The following is a 19,098-nucleotide window of genomic DNA, read 5'->3' on the forward strand; positions in this document are numbered from 1 at the left end:
AGGTTCTGCGACAAGTATGACCACTCGTTCACTATGGTCTGATAAAGCAGGTGTTCTAACCTCCTGTTGCTTGAAGTCACAGACAGCCTGGATAGGCAGTTTGCCTTTGATGGGGGTGGTGGGGTTGCGTGGTTTCAGCTGGATGATGGATTTGGCTCTCTTGTTCAGGCTGGTCACAAGGGTCTTGAATTCATTCAGTTGTTCTTTCTCCTCCTGTAGAAAAATGAATAAATACAAACAGGATTAGAATAACATAATACCCAGTTTTTTAATAGTACATATTAAATATAAGCAGTGGGTCAATTTTGCATTTTGAATCAAAACCGTCCCTCTTGATATCCTTTCTTATTTCTTCTCATTTTTCTTAAGAAGCTAGTCTGGGATGAGCATGAGCATATACATCTGTATATATCAATACAAGCAGTCATCACTCACCACAGCATCCTGCAGCAGGTCCTCCAGGCGTGTGGCTGTGGTGGAGCGATCGCAGCTGTATTTCTTTTTCATGTTCTCCTGCATTTTCTTCATCTGGTCCTGAGCCTCATTCACATCAGCAAAGAACTGCAAGGCAAAGACATCATGGTGGGACAGAAAATTTGACGCTTTGGTTGGCTAATATTGATGGATGTTTACGGTAGAGTTCCTGGAATTCCACAGAATTTTGTACCTGGTAGTAGGCTGTGTTTTCTTTGAGATGAGCCTCAATACAGCAGCACAGCTGGAGGATCCAGCTCCACTGAGTCTGCAGGGCAGCTGTGAAGGACTGCAAGACGCAAAGAAGACATGACGAGTGCATTAGTTGTGACCTTACTCAATAGCTTTTATACTGTTCAGCTGGGTTTACTTGAGTAATTACCTCAACTGTCTTCTTGCCAGGATGTCCTTCATTGACAAGTTTGTCTCCCATGGCCTGGATGTCATTGACTTTCTTCTCCCTCAGCTCCAGCTCTCGCATGAGACCCTGAAGAATCCAAATAAAACAGTTAATGACAATCTGGGGAGAAGAACCATGTGTATTCCTTTAAGTAATTTACCTTTAACAAAATCTAAAGAATTGGAATTACAGAAAACATTTAAAGACTGAAGCGATCTTAGACTCTAAAACACACCGAGTAGTTGTCTTTCTTAGCCCTCATGTTGGTGTTCCTGTCACTCCAGTCAAAGTTGACCTCTTCCTCTTCTTTGTCATTTAACCACATCAGTTCCTTAGTGGCGGCGCTGACAAAGGCGTGGAGTGAATCCAAGTTCCTTAGGCGGGACTTAGAAGAGTTCTGAAAAATGTGCAGAGGAACTAAAGTTATACCAAAATCAAAATATTAGCCACAGAATGTTTGAAATATGAAAATACTTACCAGTAGTTTGCCATACTGAAGGTCCAGTTTACCCAGGTATTCTCTGTACGTGCCCTTGCTGACAGGAGATAGCTGGCTCTGAAGAACACAAAAGATGCAACAGAGGTTTTTACTTTTAAAATCAACAGAACAACATCCGACAGTAGGTAATCCTTTTTCCAGCTGTTCTGATAGAAGTACTACCTCGTCAGCCTTGGACCGTTCGATCTTGGATCGGAAGTCCTCCACAGTTTTGTGCAGGCCTCTGTGGCTGCCCAGCTGGGACTCCACAGTGGGCAGATCAGAGCCCCACTCAGCTTCATCAATGCGAAGCTGGTTCTCCTCCACCCAGGCTAGGAGGTCTTTGACATAGCGAAGGGTCACATCATCTAACTCAGGCCGCAACTTCATGGTGGTTTGCTGGGTGGTTTGCTGGGTGGAATACTGGGTGCTGGTAACCGGGACAGTAGTCACAACGGACTTCAGACGAAGGTTGTAATCACTGCGCAAGTTCAGCAGGCGCTCATGGAGGCGGTAAACTCTGTGGAAATGACAAACACAGTCAGCTGTTGGTTGATAGTCTCTTTTATACTTTATACTAAAGTTTTTGTTTAATTCAGATCTGTGTTTGTAAACAGTGTTGTAACAGGGTGTGTTATGTTAAAAGTATGCAATCCACATAGCGCCTACCTGCGGTACATCTGTTCAGCCTGAGGGTGGCGCCCATCTTTGAGTATCTGCACATCATTGAAGAGCTGGCGAATCATGTTGTCTGCCTTGTCCAGTTCCCTCTCCACCTCTGCTGTGTGCTGAGCTGGTTTCCCTGCATTCAGCAGACGGATGTCCTGAAGGGATGAAAGCCAATAAAAACATCAATTTCTGACTTTTATTCAAATGCCACCCAAATTAGAACGGAAAATAAAGTCAACAACAGTTGCACATAAGCATCAGCCCTTTCTCTGCCTGAAGGATACTAAAGATTCCGTTTGTCTTTACCGTACTGTAGCGTTTGATTGCAACATATTAATTGGAAGGACGTTTGCAATGAGTTTATGTTAAACTACACGGTGTGAAAAAGGCTGTACTTTGGACTGAATAAGACCATGACTGCTGTGTATGCACAGCTGAATTCTTTTTAAATATACATTTAGTTTTTAAAAGGTTTTGGGAATATTGTCTCATGAAATTGTCACAATGAAATTAACCAAAGCCACCTGGCCTAACAAGTAATGGCAAGTAATGGCATCATCTTATGGATTCTTTGTGAACACATACCAAAGTATGTATTGACTGTTAGACCTGAAGAGGACTCACCGTTTGCAGCAGGGTCTCCAGGTGGCTGAGTTGGTCATCACACACCCCCGACTCCATCTGTATTTTACTGACAATCCTCTGGAGCCTCTCGAGTCTGGATAAGACAAGATCAATGAAGAAAAATTAATACACACATAACATTGTGATAATCCAAGTCCAAACAACATTGCATTTATCCAAAAGCTAAAAATTGCAATTTACGGCCACCTGCTTTGCAGCAAATACTCCAGTTTATGAGGGTCACTCACAAATGCCATTCCTCAACTCTTCTATAAAGATTACAGTTACAGCTACAAGAAAGTCAGTTCATCTCACACTCCCATTGTGTCATAGGAAAATACTCTGCCATGCAGCAGCGCTGAGTGAGACGAAAATGTCTCCATTTTCTGACAAAGACACTCAGTCTGCTCATTCAGTCATTCCTCATCTCAGAACCATAAAGAAGGCTATCAGACTGCAAGATGACCAGTCAATCTCGTGACACAAAACCATCCCATCTTCCAGGCATGATGCAAAACTCCTCTAATTACAACAAAATTTAGAACATCTCATCATATCTCATCGGACTTTATAATGTAGTTTTAGTTGTCGTATTATGAGGAACACATCTCTCTCATTTTGATACAAGCCAACACTGACCAGTGTGTTTGGCTATCCTCTCACGAAAATTATAAAAGTAAAATATATGATGGTAAAATAACATTCATAGTTGCTTGATAAATAAGCAACTTCAGTCAAAGTTTAATAAAAATCTAACTGGCAATGACATATTTGTACTTTCATGAGCATAGCTTTTGTGATGTCGGAAGGTTAGCAGGCTAACTCCATAACCTTGAGGCTAACGCTAGGATTCTAGCTAGTTGGAATTTCTCAGTTATTTGCAAGAGTGCTTTTGATGACTCTTGCCTTGTCCTTGACTTGTTCTAAACTGCTAATGATGTTCTGGAAATTTAATATTAATTATTATGACATGTTATGGCATGTTATTATTATCTTACAGAGAAGCACAGTGTGGTGTCATCTCTATGTATTCTATCCATATATTGTGGTTTTTTGGACATACTGTACATTTGAGTCCCGCATACACTGGCATTGTGACTTTAATTGGCAAGGTTGGGTATTTAATATATAATTATAGTTTTATCTTGTTACAACATACTCCTTAGTTGGGAAAAGTTACTTCCATTGCATATCCACAACTGTCCTTACCTCTCAAACTCTATCCTGAGCAGCCGTTCTCTTTCCAGAATGGCCACATGAAGTCGACCCCATTCTTTCTCCACATCAATGGGATGATAGCCCGGAGGGACCTTCACCTGACCGGCATGCACGGCACTCTGTGGGCATATGAGAGGAGACTGCATAAGTCATAACTCAATAGATCAGAATACAATACAATGCAAAAGAAAAGAAAATTTGGTGTAACTTACCTCAAAGGACTGGTAAATCTGTTTAGTCCGGCTCTTGTCGGACTCTTTCACTGGCAACTCTGTCTCTTTGAACTTCAAGAACTGGCGCCAAAGAAGCTAAAGACATAATATACAAAGAGAACGTTTAAACTGAGAATTTATATTATCTTTTTTTAATCACTTAATTTATGTCTTAAGTTGAATTTATCCTAAAATGTACTTTTTTGTTCCAAGACATCTGAAAAAACATCTGGATTTTCTACAAACGGTGAAACCTTGACTTTACTTGTATGAAGTATCATTATCCTGCTTTTTTAGGAAGATGTTATGTAGTTGGATCAGTTAAATTAATTTGAAATCATCATGAACAGATGCTAATCAAATAACCTGTTTACAGTGGAGTGCTATCTTCCATAGTGTCACTGGTTAATTCCCATAACTGGTGTAAATTGAGTTGAACTTCATTTCACAGCCTATATTACTAAAGAGAGAAATGTTTCTTGCTGTCCAACCATACTAAAGAAGCACATCCAAGTCGCTACTTCTGACTGCTGATCATTTGACATCAAAGAGAATTAAGAAAAACACTTAAGTCACGCTATGCTTTTGTTCTACAGCACTGACAGGGAGTGGCACAGTGGGGATTCTTCTGAGGATTAGGTTTCAAATGATCTGCCTTTTGGCTGCATTTTCTCAACACTGCAACTGCCCCACCTATAGTACAACAATGTCTGTGAATACAGTTGCCTCTATCTGCCCACAGCCAGACATTATGTAAGCGTGTTCTTTGATCTAACAATGGATAGCCACCAAAATCTCTTTTTTGCAATACTAGTACAAAGACAGGCACCGTGTTTAAATTTGTCTTCTTTTAATAACATAAACAGAACTTTGTGGAGAACAGTAAATATTTGTGCTCTTCAGTGCTGTTCATCTGTAAAACATACCCATAATAAAGACAAGTCTCTGGCCTAGAGGCATTATATCACCATATAATCTCACCTCTATCTCCTCATAGCTGGCAGGAAACTTCCTCTCCTCGAAGATCATGACATGGTGCCGTATCCACTGGAGCAGAAGAGTCACCAGCTCATAGTACTCCTGCCAGCGCAGCTCCAGCTCCTGCAGACAACACAGCAGAAAAGATAGTTGATAGTTTGACAACAACAGACAGGAGGGCTCTTCTTCTCCTGCGTCTCCATGTTCCATCAGTCACACACCACACTAAACTCAATTAGTTACCAACAATCCAGGTCTTGTGTGTGGGGACAAGGGTGGAGAAGGGGGTCGATTAAGGGGGCAGCGGCAGAGGAGACAGAGGGAGAAGGAAGACAATACTGGTAGAAAGGCAGACACAAGCATATTTCTACAGCTCTAGTAGATTCAGTGTTTAAAATTAGGACTTGTTATGAAATACAGCGGGACATTAAATGCATCAGCATTAGTCTAATGAGTGGGTTCGTATAAACCATACATAGTTGTGTGTGACAATACATATGAGCCTATCCCTTTGGCTTCTGCAGTGTAAACACCACTGGTTGCTCATTTCCAGCGATACTTGGTTTCACAAGACTTCTATTTGTCTTTGAACTTCTGGAAGCATTTGAAAACACTGCTAACAAAATCTCATTTAGAAGCAGACTCACAAGCATTTTCATTGTTGATTAAATCTGATCAAGCATTCAATCAGATCAGCTTAAAGTAAACACTTGCGTTACCCTCGAGCACATATATTTTTAGACCAAAAGGATACTAAAAGACAACATCTACTCCAGCTACAGCCTGTTCACCCTGCTTTCATTAGACAAAACATACAGAAGTATCCGCTGCTGTACCACCAGGCTCCAGAGCAGCTTCTTCCCTAAGGCTTAGACTTTTAAATTCACTCTCTCCCACTCAATAAAAATGATTTGTTTTTATGCTATGTTTTGCTCTGTCTTGTTTGTATGTGTAGCATACAGGGAATGCAAATGTTGTTATATAACCTTGTGTTGTAAAATTACCATTAAATGAACCCTTGAAAATATTTTGGACGTGTGCACCAAGCATATCACCATTCATGGTAAGAATAAAGTTCTGCTCACGTTAGTTCTGCTGCCATCATGCACGTCAACCCGAGGCATGGCATCATACAAGGATGACACATAAGTGATGATGGACTTCTCATCAGGGTGAGGGACGTCAACATCTGAAAGCACAAGGGAAATTTTATATGCCATCTCATTATTTTATGTACACTGAACAAAATTATAAACGCAACACTTCATGAGTTGAACTCAAAGATCTTTTGAGGTGAATGCCACAGGCACACCTGTACAATACCAATGCTGTCTGATCAGCATCTTGATATGCCACACCTGTGAGGTGGATGGATTATCTCGGCAAAGGAGAAGTGCTCACTAACACAGATTTTGACAGATTTGTGATCAATATTTGAGAGAAATAGGTCTTTTGTGTAGATAGAGAAAGTCAAAAACAAAAGTGTTGCGTTTATAATTTTGTTCAGCCTATGTTTTAATGTAAAGTCAGTCATTTATAGAAATATTACAGCATAACACACAAAATAGTGCCGGATGAAAGTATTATCAGTATTAACAAAACAAGTCTGGTGTTTGATTTACCCTCGGGATCCAGTAGGCGTGTCACTCCCAGGTCTCTCTCTGCCACACTGAAGGCCTGTTCCAGGTTCTCCACGTTGGTCTGTCGGTACACACTGCCCATGTCGATGAGTCTGGGACTAGAGGAACACAAAACATTGCCAATTAATCATCAACAGGGTCCAGGTGAAAGGGGTACGTTATAGTAATCTTCAGGGGCAGTCTGATGAAACTGTCATGAGAGTTTAATAATATGAGTATAAGGTAAGGATGTACATTTTGTACCCATTTTCAACAAAGCAATGGGGAAGTTGGTCCATATTGGCTCTTTGACAGAGGACACCAGTGGCTAGTTTCTGCATATGTTGTGTTTTATTCATTGTGTTTTTCAGCCTCAAAACTGATTCTTGGGAAAAGGGATCAAATGGAGGGCTAAATGTCATTAAAATTAACAGACATGCTGAATTATTGTAGTCTGTACAGGTCTGGTCTCTTATATTGTATGACACAAGATATATTAGCAACAGTGGGAATGTTCCTTCTGCCAATGGCTATAAGCAGTTAAAAAGCCCACCTGTTCACCTTCTGACAAACCTGCACGAGCACCTTCCGTTTTGTCCTCTGGGTATTTTACTCTCCCTGGCAGATGTCATAGTATCTATAGGTGGAATGCAATTTATAGAGCAACTAACAGTCAAAGCTGACACATTTTAAGATGGCAGCCACTCACAAACAGGCAAATGTTCACGTCTTCAGAGAGCTGAACAGCATGACTGTCTATCATGTCATCTATCATCGTCTATCATCTATCATGCACACGTACTGGACTACTACAGAACTTTAAATTACAATATCATAAGCTAGTTTAAACTAAATCTAAACTACAGTTTCAAATGCATAACCAAGTCCTGACATTCAATTGTGAAAAGCTTTTCCTAGCAGTACTGATTATGGTATTTAGTAAACAAGAATGAGCAGATTCATACGGCTCTCTGATGCGTGGAGTGGAAAAGCCCGCACTCTGTCCATAAACAGGAGAAGACTCCTCATGGCGGATTTCTCGAACAGAGTACTGCTTTGTTGGCCTAGAGGAGCTGTTCATGCTCTGTCCGTCTCTTCCATGAAAGCGACGGGATCTCCGTCCGTGGCCTAGTTCGTCACTGCTGGAGCGGGCCCCTGAGCTATTGGAACCCTGCCCTGAGTCCCAGGAGGATCCCTCTGATGGGATATCATCACACAACATGACCACCCGATTGTCCGCATCGCTGGCAGGTCCCAACACGCCACCGATGAAGCCTACGCTTCGTTTCTTATGCTTACACTTCTTCTTTCCACTGAGCATCTTAAAATCTGCAAGAAGCTTCTTGTCCAGTGGCAAGTAAAAAAGGTTATGCTTTAGTGGTTAGCCTTAAAGCTTAATTTACTCATGCTTTATTCATTGATGGTTGCATGTAAATCCATCCTATGTATTGTCTCAGGTGTCAATCATCACATGAAGATCCTCTTAATTCTTCCAGTTGATGGCTAGGATGAAAAAGCCTCCTAGCAGTACAGCCAAGTCACTGCTCCTTCATCGTTCTTTTCTACAGTGCACCTATTTCTAATGGTCATTTTGTAAACTGGACTATCTTGAAGTATTCTCTGGTTGAACGCATATTCTGCACTAGGATGCCTTGAATTATGCCTGGGCACGAAGTAACGCCACAGTTTTCATGTAGCAGGCAAAGAGTGCTACAGTTACGCCCACATACCACACCCCTCACCTTTATGAAAGGACACACTAATCCAGCCTCTGTGTCTCCAAAAGAGAGAGAAAAAAATCTCCAGAAAAATAGTTGCAGGTACATGTTCAAATCTTAAAAAACCTGCCCCTGCAGGCATCACTTTCTTTCAGTCCATAGTTCTACCACTAACCTGAACTTTCTCTCGTCTAATACCGATTTCTCTTCTGTTTGCTCTCTGAATTTCTTTGTTTCAAACAACTAAAAGGAAACCATGCAATGACAAATCTTCTTGGGAAATAAATGCACATTCATTTCCCAGGATGTTCCTACACAAAGCAATCCTTAACCACTAATTTGACTGTAAAAACACACAACAACTTAAGGGGAATTAGCATATTTTGTGTTCAACAGCAAGGAGTTTACTTTTTGATTCTAGGTTCCCAAAGGTTTAACAAGATAATCACATTTAATGGAGGATTTACTATCTAAAGGTAGCAGAGTATTACTCATGACCAACGCCTGCCAGTGGTATTCCTAGCCTAAAGACCTAAAAGGTTCATGGAGGGGTATTAATGCAGATTTTATTAAAGCAGCATGAAATCCGTACTGTCAGGTGCAGTAACTACACAATGTGTCATAAGAAGACATTTTAGTAAAGCAAAAAAAATTAGAATTTAAAACCTCATTAAAGACAAAAGTACATAAATTAATTTGAGCCCTGCCAAATCAACTATTTAAATGCTCTGAACTATTACATCTATACCAATCTGCTAATGGTCTATCCGTTACAATAAATCAAATATAACGAAAAAGGCCACGTCATGGTTATCATGTCTTAAATTATATTATAATATATAATAAGGAATAGATACATCTTGTCAATATTGACAGTGTGATTTAATTACAGAGCAGGTTTAAACTGGCATTACTGTATAATGTGTAATTCGGAATTTTTGGAAAGCATTCCAAGGTGCCACTCCTGCTCCAGTGCACTCGATATTCAATAAACTTCATGGACGGTGATGTGTCATGACAAGATCCAGCATCACTGGTTGTATTACATAAGCAAATATAAAGCCCTGCATTTTTTTAAATTGTTTATATTTTACATTGTATGGTTAATGTGGAGCTGATATAGAAGCACTCATGTTATTTTGATGTAATACAGTATAATGTTTGTCTTTATGCACTCTGCTATGTGATTTTATAGCAGCATAGAGGGTGGGCACATGCTTGTACAATGACTAGCATATGCTTGCCACTGTTTGTAGAGCTGTTAGCATTTTATAATCCTACAATTAACCAGCAATAAATTCACCACTCACTAGTGTCTGTGTATGACAGCATTGAAGAGCTTGCCATCCCTCCAGCTGGTGGTGAAGTTATCGCAGCGGATGCCCTGGTAGCCGTCCGTCATCCTCTGGGACCAGAACAGCAGCTTCTCCTTTGCCGTCATGTCCTCTGACTGCCCGTTGATCTGAATATCTGAGATCTGAGGCAACATATATAAAGAAAATGTTAGGAAGGTGCATGATTAATAATCCATATTGAAGAGATGTGGAGGAAATTAATCATTAGTGGAAACCAAAAGATACAATTTGAATGGAATCACTGGAAACCTACGGTTAATTTTCAAGGAAATGTTAATATCATCATGTCTCAGATAAATTAACACCTTTACCATTCTCTGTTCCCAGCTGATCAGTCTATTAGCATTTTATATATTTATTTAGACATCAGTATATATATACGTCTTACTGCTTCTGACTTCTTACAGGATGCAGCAGGATTTCTGTCTGGTCTAGCGTGGGAAAACGCCACTGTGGCTGTGGCATCCAGATAACTTTTAATTTGGTGACTTTGGGGATGGGAAAGATGAGTCATAGGCATTTGGTTTTCCATTTTGTGTGTGTGTAAATGTGTGTGCACTCTTGTGTGTGCCATTCAAATTATCCGCTACTCATAGTTTTTCCCTGCAAATCTTTTCAATAAAAAGAATAATTAATTGGATTATGTTGATGCTTTAATTATGTAGATGCTAGAGTAACTAAATCTAAATCCAGGTCTTCCATGCACATTTTTTGTAAAGTACAACAATCTTCTTTTCTCTGTAAAATACATTAATTTAGGATAATCTGATTGTGGCATTCAACACTACATTACATGATAAGGGGGGAATTTTATACTCCCATTTGATCTCTATGACTCACCAGCAAACATAACCCAGCTATTGTCCGTTCTATTCTATAAACGTATAAAGACTCTGGGAACATTGTATGTATCTACAGGGCACAATGGCACCTCCACCAGATCAACTCAACAAAACCACTCTGAACACCAATGTCTAATTTATTTCCCATGCTAAGCGTCAGCATATTGCAACCCAAATCTGAATCATCTGATATTAGAGGGTGTGACTCTGCCAACTGGGCTGACACCCAGGATTTTCTGCCTGGCAGCTCTTGGCATACACAAGAAAAGCAGGAAAAGGCTTGGGCACATGGGATGTGCTTGGGAGTGTAGCATGACAAGTTGTACACTCGGCCTTGACACACCCTCCCCTTGGGAGTCAGGGAGAGAGTGACTTATCCTTACACGCCCTTATGGAGTATTATTTCTTTATACTGTTCATAAATTAGCTACTGGCACTAAAAGTATATCAAGTCAAATGCTTGATGTTAGTGTTAGAATGTTATAATAGATGTAAAATGCTTCAGGAAATATGGTAGAAGCATCCTGTTTTGATTAGAAAAGGTCTTTTTTGGAAGAATTTTTGAAGAGAAAAATCCATTCTGATTGGTTCCAGAGAGATGGGAAACAGCAGCTGACAGGTGTGGATCCCAGAGACACAGGTAGAGCGAACATATAATAAAACACAACACTGACAGACGAGGAGACCTGGAAGTGGAGGATGATGGTCCATATTAAACCCAGTGTCAGCTTGGGATTCCCATCTGCTATGTCATCATTCCTGATGTTAACCAGCTTGACCTGTGAAAGAACAAAAGAACAAGATTAGTTTAATGATCACAGCATCACCTGAACAATGAGGTACATTGTGACAAGGTGGCAACATTGTTTTGGTCAATTTATCAAGGTTTTCAAGTTCCAAGAAATAATCTTGTTTGTCATACCTGCCGGTGTCTGAGGAAGTCCAGTGCTATCTGTACATTCTGCAGTTTGTGGAATCGCATGCGGCCTTTCTCTCTGGGCTGAAGAGGAGAGGAAAGCGATAAAGAGGTGTTTAGTTACATGATAGACACTAGACTGTCAGAGACAATCCTTTTGGTATAGTCATGAGAACGGAAAGCATTCGTTCTAAACGAAGAAATTAATGGGAAGGAAAACAGAAAAATCTGATGGGAAAACATTTAACTGAAGGAATAAATGTGGGAATAACTGATGAATCTTTGATGTTTTTTTTTTATTTACAATTTGCCTGAATTTTTTATCCAGTATGTTTTTGCTTTCTTTGGCTCAGTCCTGTTGTTCACCACTATCCCACACATAGGACAAAATGGAAATAAGGAAGGATGATGGAAATAATAAACCCTTTAAAATACTAATTACAGCCGGAAATATGCATAACATTGTTTTGTATTATTTAAGTTATCTGGCAGCACACTAAGATTAGCTTTGACATTTCAAAAGCTCATTTTGCAAGTATTTCTTGCACCAAAAACTGCCTTGTTAATCAATGGGTCCTGCAAGTGAATAGTTTTCTTTATATCCTGCAGCTATATGCTGAAAGCAAGCCTGTCAATGAGAGAAAGGAAAAAGGAAACAAAACACATGAATCGCCACGGATGTCTTAATACCATGCACAGCCAAATCTTCAGGGAAAGCGTGGATGAATAAAATTTATTCTACAGAAAGTTATCGGCCCACTCACCAACCGAACGCTCCTGACCATGTCTCTCTCCCTCGGCTAGCCACAGCAAGAGCAGTGCAAAGAGAGCAGGCAAAGGCCAGATGGCAAAGATCAGCACACAGAGAGGGAGGTTAAAGGAAGGCAAACAGGAGGCGATTGAGAGGAGGAGGGATAGCAGGAGGAAGATGAGGAGTAGAAAAGGAGAACCATTGATCAGAAAGGAGTACAGTTCACACACACACACACACACAGGCCAAAGTGGAGTTAATGTGTTAAGGCTATGGAGGCCTTCAGAAGATGAGCAGAGCTGGAGCTGGTGGAGGAAGCAATGAACTACAGCAGCAGAGAAGCTTTTGTATAGGTCTGAACCCCCGGGTGTAAAATACAGGACCCTGCCCCTGGCTTTGTAATGAGTCTGCTATTTAGCCTAGGGTGCATGAGAAGTCCCACTTAAATAAAGTAAAAATCGCTTCTTTTTTTGTTGTTGTTGTTATTTTTTTCTGTTTCCGCCTTATTTGATAGTAACAACAAAGAGAGATAGGACAGCAGGGTAGAGAGAGAGGATGGTAGTACCCACTCAGCCTTATGTAGTGGGGTTACGAGGTGAGCTAACAGAGTGACAGAATAAAGTAAAAATCAAGAAAAAAAAGGGCAGCTAATCAGATAGTTTAGATAGAGAGAAAGGGATTGCAGACTCAAGTCACTGTCAGCGATTACGTCTTCAGCAAAGTTCAGCTCAGGTTAAGCCTTTGACTGACAACTTGGCAGCCCCTGGGTGCAATTTGTTGCCACAAGGATGATGTTTCAAGTTGACTTAAAGTAAATACATCTTATGTAATTAGTCTGGATTATGTTTTGGTTTGGAGGATGGTTAAGGTAAAAGATGCAGTGCTTGGACATATTTGTTACTCCTAGCCAAACATGAAGACTCACCAGCGTTTCCCCAGAGAGGACCTCCAGCAGCGAGATCAGGTTGTGTCCATCTCGAAGGTCTTCATACAGGTCTGTCACGTGCTGCTGTTTCTGCCAGGACAAAGAGAAAACACATGTCACAAGATGCAAGCACAGTGCATTGAACTAACAACCCCTAGTTCTTGATGAGAATCTGCAACTAAAGCTAACAGTTGTGTTTTAGTACAAAATTAGCTCACTACAGTATTTAATTCCTTTTCGATCGTCTTCCATCCAATCACAATACCGGTTCTTGTACAAAAGCTATTGCTGATTGCAGGTTTTTGAGACTTTGCAATAACATGGTGACAGCAAACCTGATCAGTTGTCAAATATGATGCCAAAAATTTTCAGCTGTAATAGAGATCCTTTATATTGATTCTAGCTTGTGTTATATAACTTTTATACAGAGATCAGAGCGTTCTCTCTACTAGTACAAGTACTAGTACACAGGTGAGGAATGCATAGCTGTGAGCAGCCAAGCCTGACTCCTCCTCCAAATGCCAAATGTCAGCTGTCATGGGCAAGTCATAGATGAGACACAAAACCAAATTAGTGAGGTACAAAAAGGTGCACTGGTGACCATAAAATCAACTTAACCACAATTTAGACAAAGTTACTTAATAATAATAATAATAATAATCTTTATTTGTAGAGCACTTTTCAAAAACAAGTTACAAAGTGCTTTAACAAGTGTAAAGACAATACCCAAAAGACAATAATACAAAAACAATACAAGATAAAAGCAAGAAAACAGCCAAGTATAATACTTCTTCTGCATTTCATTTAATCAAAACTTTGCTTGTTTATGTAACAGATGTGACAAGACAATACAGCAAAGTGAGGAGAGATGTTGTTATGGTGGCAGAAAACAGAAGATTGGATAGGATCTCCCCCTATCCAACCTTCTGTTGAGTTGGAAAGTGAGGGATGGGACCGTCTCCATGCAAAGTCTACATCACCAGACATACATTCAGTATAATCCTGCTCGTACATGCTAATTACCTACCTCTACCCTCCAATGCTGGGTGGAGAGGGGTGAAAGAGGGAGGAATGAGAACAGATGGATGAGTAACAGAACGAATGGAAACAAAGGTGAGATAAGAAGATAAGAGCAGAAATGAGCAATGATTAAGATAAAATGGAAATTTGTATTATTTGGTGATTAACATGATGGTATATGAGACAAAAAGATAAAATGCAGAGTAATTAAACTAGTCTTTTTTTTTAGTTCTGTGACAAAATTCAGTTGGTGCATCTCTCATCCCAGGTGGGTAAAGCAGGCCTTGGCCCTAAAATGGAATGAAAGCAAATGTCCCTAGCAAGTTACAACAGTGGCTAAATTATGTTGGCAAGAATTTCAGCACAATTATCCAACCTAAGAAATGCTCCTCCCTGCCTGCTCAGTGCAGATGAAGCTGACAGTGTGCATCTGAGCGCAGTGAAGTTAACCAACACCGCAACCACCAGGGTTCACTGTCTACACATGTAAAAGACGGTATGTTGTGTAGTGTGATAAACTTGCATAGAGTACTAGCCTACTACAGTCCTTCTGTCTGACGAATATCTGCATTTTTGAGTTGCACACAATTATATAAAACTTTAAACTATTTGAACTTTGTGATTGTCTAGTAGTCTATATCCATTGTGTGTACCGCTCAGTTACTTTGTACTGAAGAGGCTGCGGTCTTTGAGGCTCTGCTCAGCCACACTGTTACTGCTGAAACGTAAGTCTTATGCTACAAATTGCCCTCTCAGAGAAAAAGAGCTGCTCTGTAAACATTTTAAGGTGAAAATCATTAGCATACATGGCTAACAACCCCTCAACATGTTCCCTCCACATGACTGTGATACGCTGTTGGAAAACAAAACACTTTACATGCCTCAGGTCTTACATAATGTTTATGTCATCTTGTGCAATTCCTCTGAACTCTAAGTTCGCTCTAATCTGCTCATTAACAGCCAGGTATAATCTGAAATCAATCTGCTACAGTTGCTGTTTTTAATCTTATCAAATGCAGTCTGTAGGAATCTGCTAGAAAGCTGATTTTTGTTCTGCAGCTGGTCTGGCGTTATCTCACTCTTGTCTTACACAGTATGAAAAGATTTACTGAGCCGGGGAAACCACTCAATGGCCGTTTACAGCTTTCTATGGCTGCACCCTACCTATAGCCTGCACTTGTCAAGTCAACCATAAAGCCATTAAAGAGTTTAACCTTACAGGAGCAGTATTTTCACATTCCGCCTAAGAGTTAACACTTTCCCTACCAAGCATGTGGCTTTTTCTTCAATGAGATTTAAAAATGGCTGCCTGTAGATGCGCATGATGTTCCTTTTCTTGTTACTTGATTCTCTTCTAAATTAAGAGTTGAGTGTTTGATAGGAATATTGATTTTTGGGTAATAAAAAAAGACTAATCCAATAGTTTCCACTACAACCTTGGACTGGTTCAATAAACACTCCTATGTTTAAATCTGTTGGTTATTCTTATATAATGCATGTGAATACTTCCCATGCATCAATGCATTTCTTTCAGTTTAGGCTAGGCATGAATGCAGGTAGCCACCCAGACCCAGCACATGTGCTACTGTTGGCTTTAACCATCATGGGCTTTGGGCCGAGACCAGAATTTGCCTTTTCAGAAGGAGCTAAGTGAGTCCAGATGTCTGTGACTCACTCTCCAAAATTCACAGTGAAAACTTAAGAGAAACAAGAGTGAGTTATTTCAGTGTTCACTGTGGTAGCAGAATACATTAGCACTGCACATTCATGGAAAGGAAAACACTGTCTCTGTGCTTATTTCTTCCCTCTAGTTCCATTTCTAAAGAAAATGAATGGCCCTGTGTCTATGGAGTGAATATATAAGTAATGCAGATGCACTTAATGTCATAAGGCTGTAAATGTAGCGCTGCCAATGGCAGTTTCCTGGGAAAAAGTGGCACAAGCAGGAATATTTTTACTGCTCTGTGGGAGGGGTATTGTGTTACGGGGGTCATTTTTCACTCCTAATGAGGAACTTCAGAGTGAGAGGTATGGCCATTTGACTTTAACCCCATCCTGACCTGTTTACCTCTCTGTGTGATGCATTGGAGGGCTTTCAGCCTATAGTCTGAGAATAGAGAGTGAGGTAGGCGAGAGTGGACGAGTACTGATGGATGGTTAACACAGTCTCTATACTGTTGACAGACTGGACTTCTGGTAAGCTTCCCTATTACAGCGCAATGTTAGAAACCGGGTGGGAGACAACAAATGACGAGCTAATGTGTGTTCATGTGAGTGTGGGGTGAGTTGACGGTAATAATTTCCACAGATTCACTCACAATGCACAGGTAAAGGATGGGTTAAATTGTAGATAATGATGACCTGTCAAAATAATGCACAAGATAACACTGCATTCTGAAAATCTAACATCTGACTCTGCTGTCAGAAGAAGTTGCTGCAGCTTGCATGCATAAAATCATTGTCTTGCTCTTAGAGGATTTTAATGTTTATTCTTCCTTATATAGACATTATCACCCATCATTATGCAGAAACAGATAATATGCAGGAGAATGCAAAACATGAAAATTCTTGCCAACACAAACCAAGCCCAACTATTCACACCTTTAACTATAGTACATGGATTTAATTATAAAGGTGGTGATCAATAATCTCTCAACATATGGTTTACATAACATTTATGCAAACACTCATTATAGCATCCTCTGGCTGAAGGCAAATCAGCACAATGATTCACTAAGAGAACATCTGTTGTTTGCCAGTTGTATTATTTAGGCCTGGACCACAAACAGGCTATTTTGCCTTAATATACTTATGAGCTTCTGTTGTGTAGTGATTTTTGTGGCTGATGCATGTTTAAAATATATATATATAAATCGTGATGATTTTTCATCTGTTTGGATAATTGGCACATCCTTGCCGTTTATAATATAATGCTTTGTATAAGATGTTAATTTTATAGGTGTCATGGAAAACATGGATTGTGCTGGTCACATGACCTGCACAGGGTCTACTTAACACACCTGTAAGTGTTTTTGTAATTCCACTATGTGAGCCTGACAAAGCAATGGGCGAAACACGTTGCTCACAATAAAGATAGTAAAGTCAGACCAGTGTGCGGTAGTTTGTTTTTTGATTTTTCAGGGATTTTTATCCTTTGATATCCACTGTGGTAGTCAAGGAAGCAGTCACCCACATGTTCATTAGGTTCAGAGAAAGTGAAGTTAGTGAAGTTCCACTTTTTTTTGCACAAGTGTACCTTGCTGGTGTGAAAATAAATGGAAATGGAAAATGACATTGTAGGCATGTGTGAGAAGGACTGTGGGCATTTACGTGGTTTTACAGCAATATGAGAAAGAAAGTCACGTCCTTACCTTTATCAAGTGCTTGTTGACCCATTTTGTGAAGGTCTTTTTCTGTACTCGATCCCGTTCATCTGCAGAATAGAGAAACCACAGTTAAACATCCAGAAATGTATAAAAAGGAAAAGATAGCAGTGATTTTTGTATATTTTAACATTTCAAAGCAGGTTGAAAATAACAGCATACGACTGATGTATGTGTTGCATTTCTCTCTCCCTCTCTTTCTCTATTTTAAATAAAACCAGTAAACAAAGAGCAAAAGAGGAAATCCCCAAGATACCAAACTTGTTGGATTTCTATAGCCCAAACAGATTCATCACCGGCTGGAAAACACCTTCTTGACTGTGCACGCCTGCATCTGAGTCAGACAGTATCAGAGCACATTCATTGTCGGCAGATGCGCTCCTATTGTCCGAGAAACCTTGTATTTGCAAGTTCATGTCTAGGTCTTTGACACAACTGCCAGCTGTACTATTGGACAGAAACATTCACAAAAGAACCCCATCAAAAAAGTCCAAATGTTCATTAAGTGTGAAGATGCCCTGCAAGACTACCACGAGACATGGCATAACTATTAGAGAGTGTAATTTTCCGACAAGAAACAACAAGATCTTGGCAACAAGCATACCCACTAAGACTACAAACCTGCATACAGCCACCTTGTGTTATGTTCCTATTGGAGCAAAAACGACAAGGTGCGTCACTGTAACATTATGGAAACAGATGGTTCAGTCTGTTTCCAGCTCGCTGTGAACCCACATGATCTAAAGGTTGAAGTTCATTAAGCAGTGTAAATGATAAGTTGTGCTTTGATAACTGAAGCCACAAATCAGGCAGGTTTAGACTTGCCTGACTGATTTCTTCACTCCGTGCCACTTCATGTCATTTCACCTTCACTGAGTCACACATCAATTAATTCACCTTATGTCAGAATGAACTACTGACACCAACACAAAGTCCTCAGTCTTATCAGTTTTAAGGGAGTGATCTAACTGTCTGCTGCACAGTGACATACCCAGCAATGAAAAGCAAAGGGCCGTGATTCAGTGCTAAAACAAAATAGGTGCCCATAGGCTACAATTTTTCTCTCTGGAGGGTTGTGGAACTACATTTCCATGGAAACCTCATTTAGACACCATAGACAATTAACCTCCTCATTTATCATTTAAACCAACGGGGGGACTAAGCTTTACGTTCTGCTTCCTGCCAAGAGGGCAAGAGTGGAAAGTGTGGTGATCGGTGACACACACAGAGGATGCTATAGACAAAGCAGTTTTCCCAGAGGAGTTGCACCTTGACCTGTTGGGTCTCTGCATTCTGTCCACACCATGTCACCTAATCCTGTTTCAACCTCTGCAACTCTTTGTGGAGTCACTGGTCTTTAAAAGTGAAGGGTATGCGAGTGGACAGGGGTTGAGTGAACTATCAAACGTCACCAGACAAAAACAGGTCTCGGTGAGGCGTGGAGTTTATAGTCCACAACCGCACAAAAGTCAACAGCAGTAGTGGAACGTGTTGTAATATGTACATTTGCTTTACT

General features: G+C 40.3%; 1 protein-coding gene across 13 annotated transcripts in view; it reads right to left on the reverse strand.

Moving 5' to 3' along the window:
* The window catches only part of plecb (plectin b), a 145,121-nt gene that overhangs the window by 21,029 nt on the left and 104,994 nt on the right, over positions 1-19,098 (reverse strand). For 10 of the 13 annotated variants that reach the window (XM_038712072.1, XM_038712077.1, XM_038712071.1 and 7 more), the window contains 19 exons: positions 17,571-17,632; positions 13,180-13,269; positions 11,510-11,587; positions 11,262-11,366; positions 9,701-9,867; positions 6,676-6,791; positions 6,139-6,242; positions 5,057-5,176; positions 4,076-4,171; positions 3,855-3,982; positions 2,646-2,739; positions 2,022-2,176; positions 1,536-1,872; positions 1,353-1,430; positions 1,110-1,271; positions 857-961; positions 668-763; positions 436-561; positions 61-213 (listed from right to left, as the gene is read on the reverse strand). In XM_038712072.1, coding sequence (XP_038568000.1) covers positions 61-213; positions 436-561; positions 668-763; positions 857-961; positions 1,110-1,271; positions 1,353-1,430; positions 1,536-1,872; positions 2,022-2,176; positions 2,646-2,739; positions 3,855-3,982; positions 4,076-4,171; positions 5,057-5,176; positions 6,139-6,242; positions 6,676-6,791; positions 9,701-9,867; positions 11,262-11,366; positions 11,510-11,587; positions 13,180-13,269; positions 17,571-17,632 — 2,372 coding nt within the window. The remainder of the gene's footprint in view (positions 1-60; positions 214-435; positions 562-667; positions 764-856; positions 962-1,109; positions 1,272-1,352; positions 1,431-1,535; positions 1,873-2,021; positions 2,177-2,645; positions 2,740-3,854; positions 3,983-4,075; positions 4,172-5,056; positions 5,177-6,138; positions 6,243-6,675; positions 6,792-9,700; positions 9,868-11,261; positions 11,367-11,509; positions 11,588-13,179; positions 13,270-17,570; positions 17,633-19,098) is intronic. The other 3 variants (XM_038712073.1, XM_038712070.1, XM_038712076.1) reach the window with 1 other exon arrangement.

Source organism: Micropterus salmoides, unplaced genomic scaffold, assembly GCF_014851395.1.
Source record: "Micropterus salmoides isolate LMB-PRFRI ecotype aquatic unplaced genomic scaffold, ASM1485139v1 Ms_hic_scaffold_11, whole genome shotgun sequence".
Classification (NCBI taxonomy): Eukaryota; Metazoa; Chordata; class Actinopteri; order Centrarchiformes; family Centrarchidae; genus Micropterus; species Micropterus salmoides.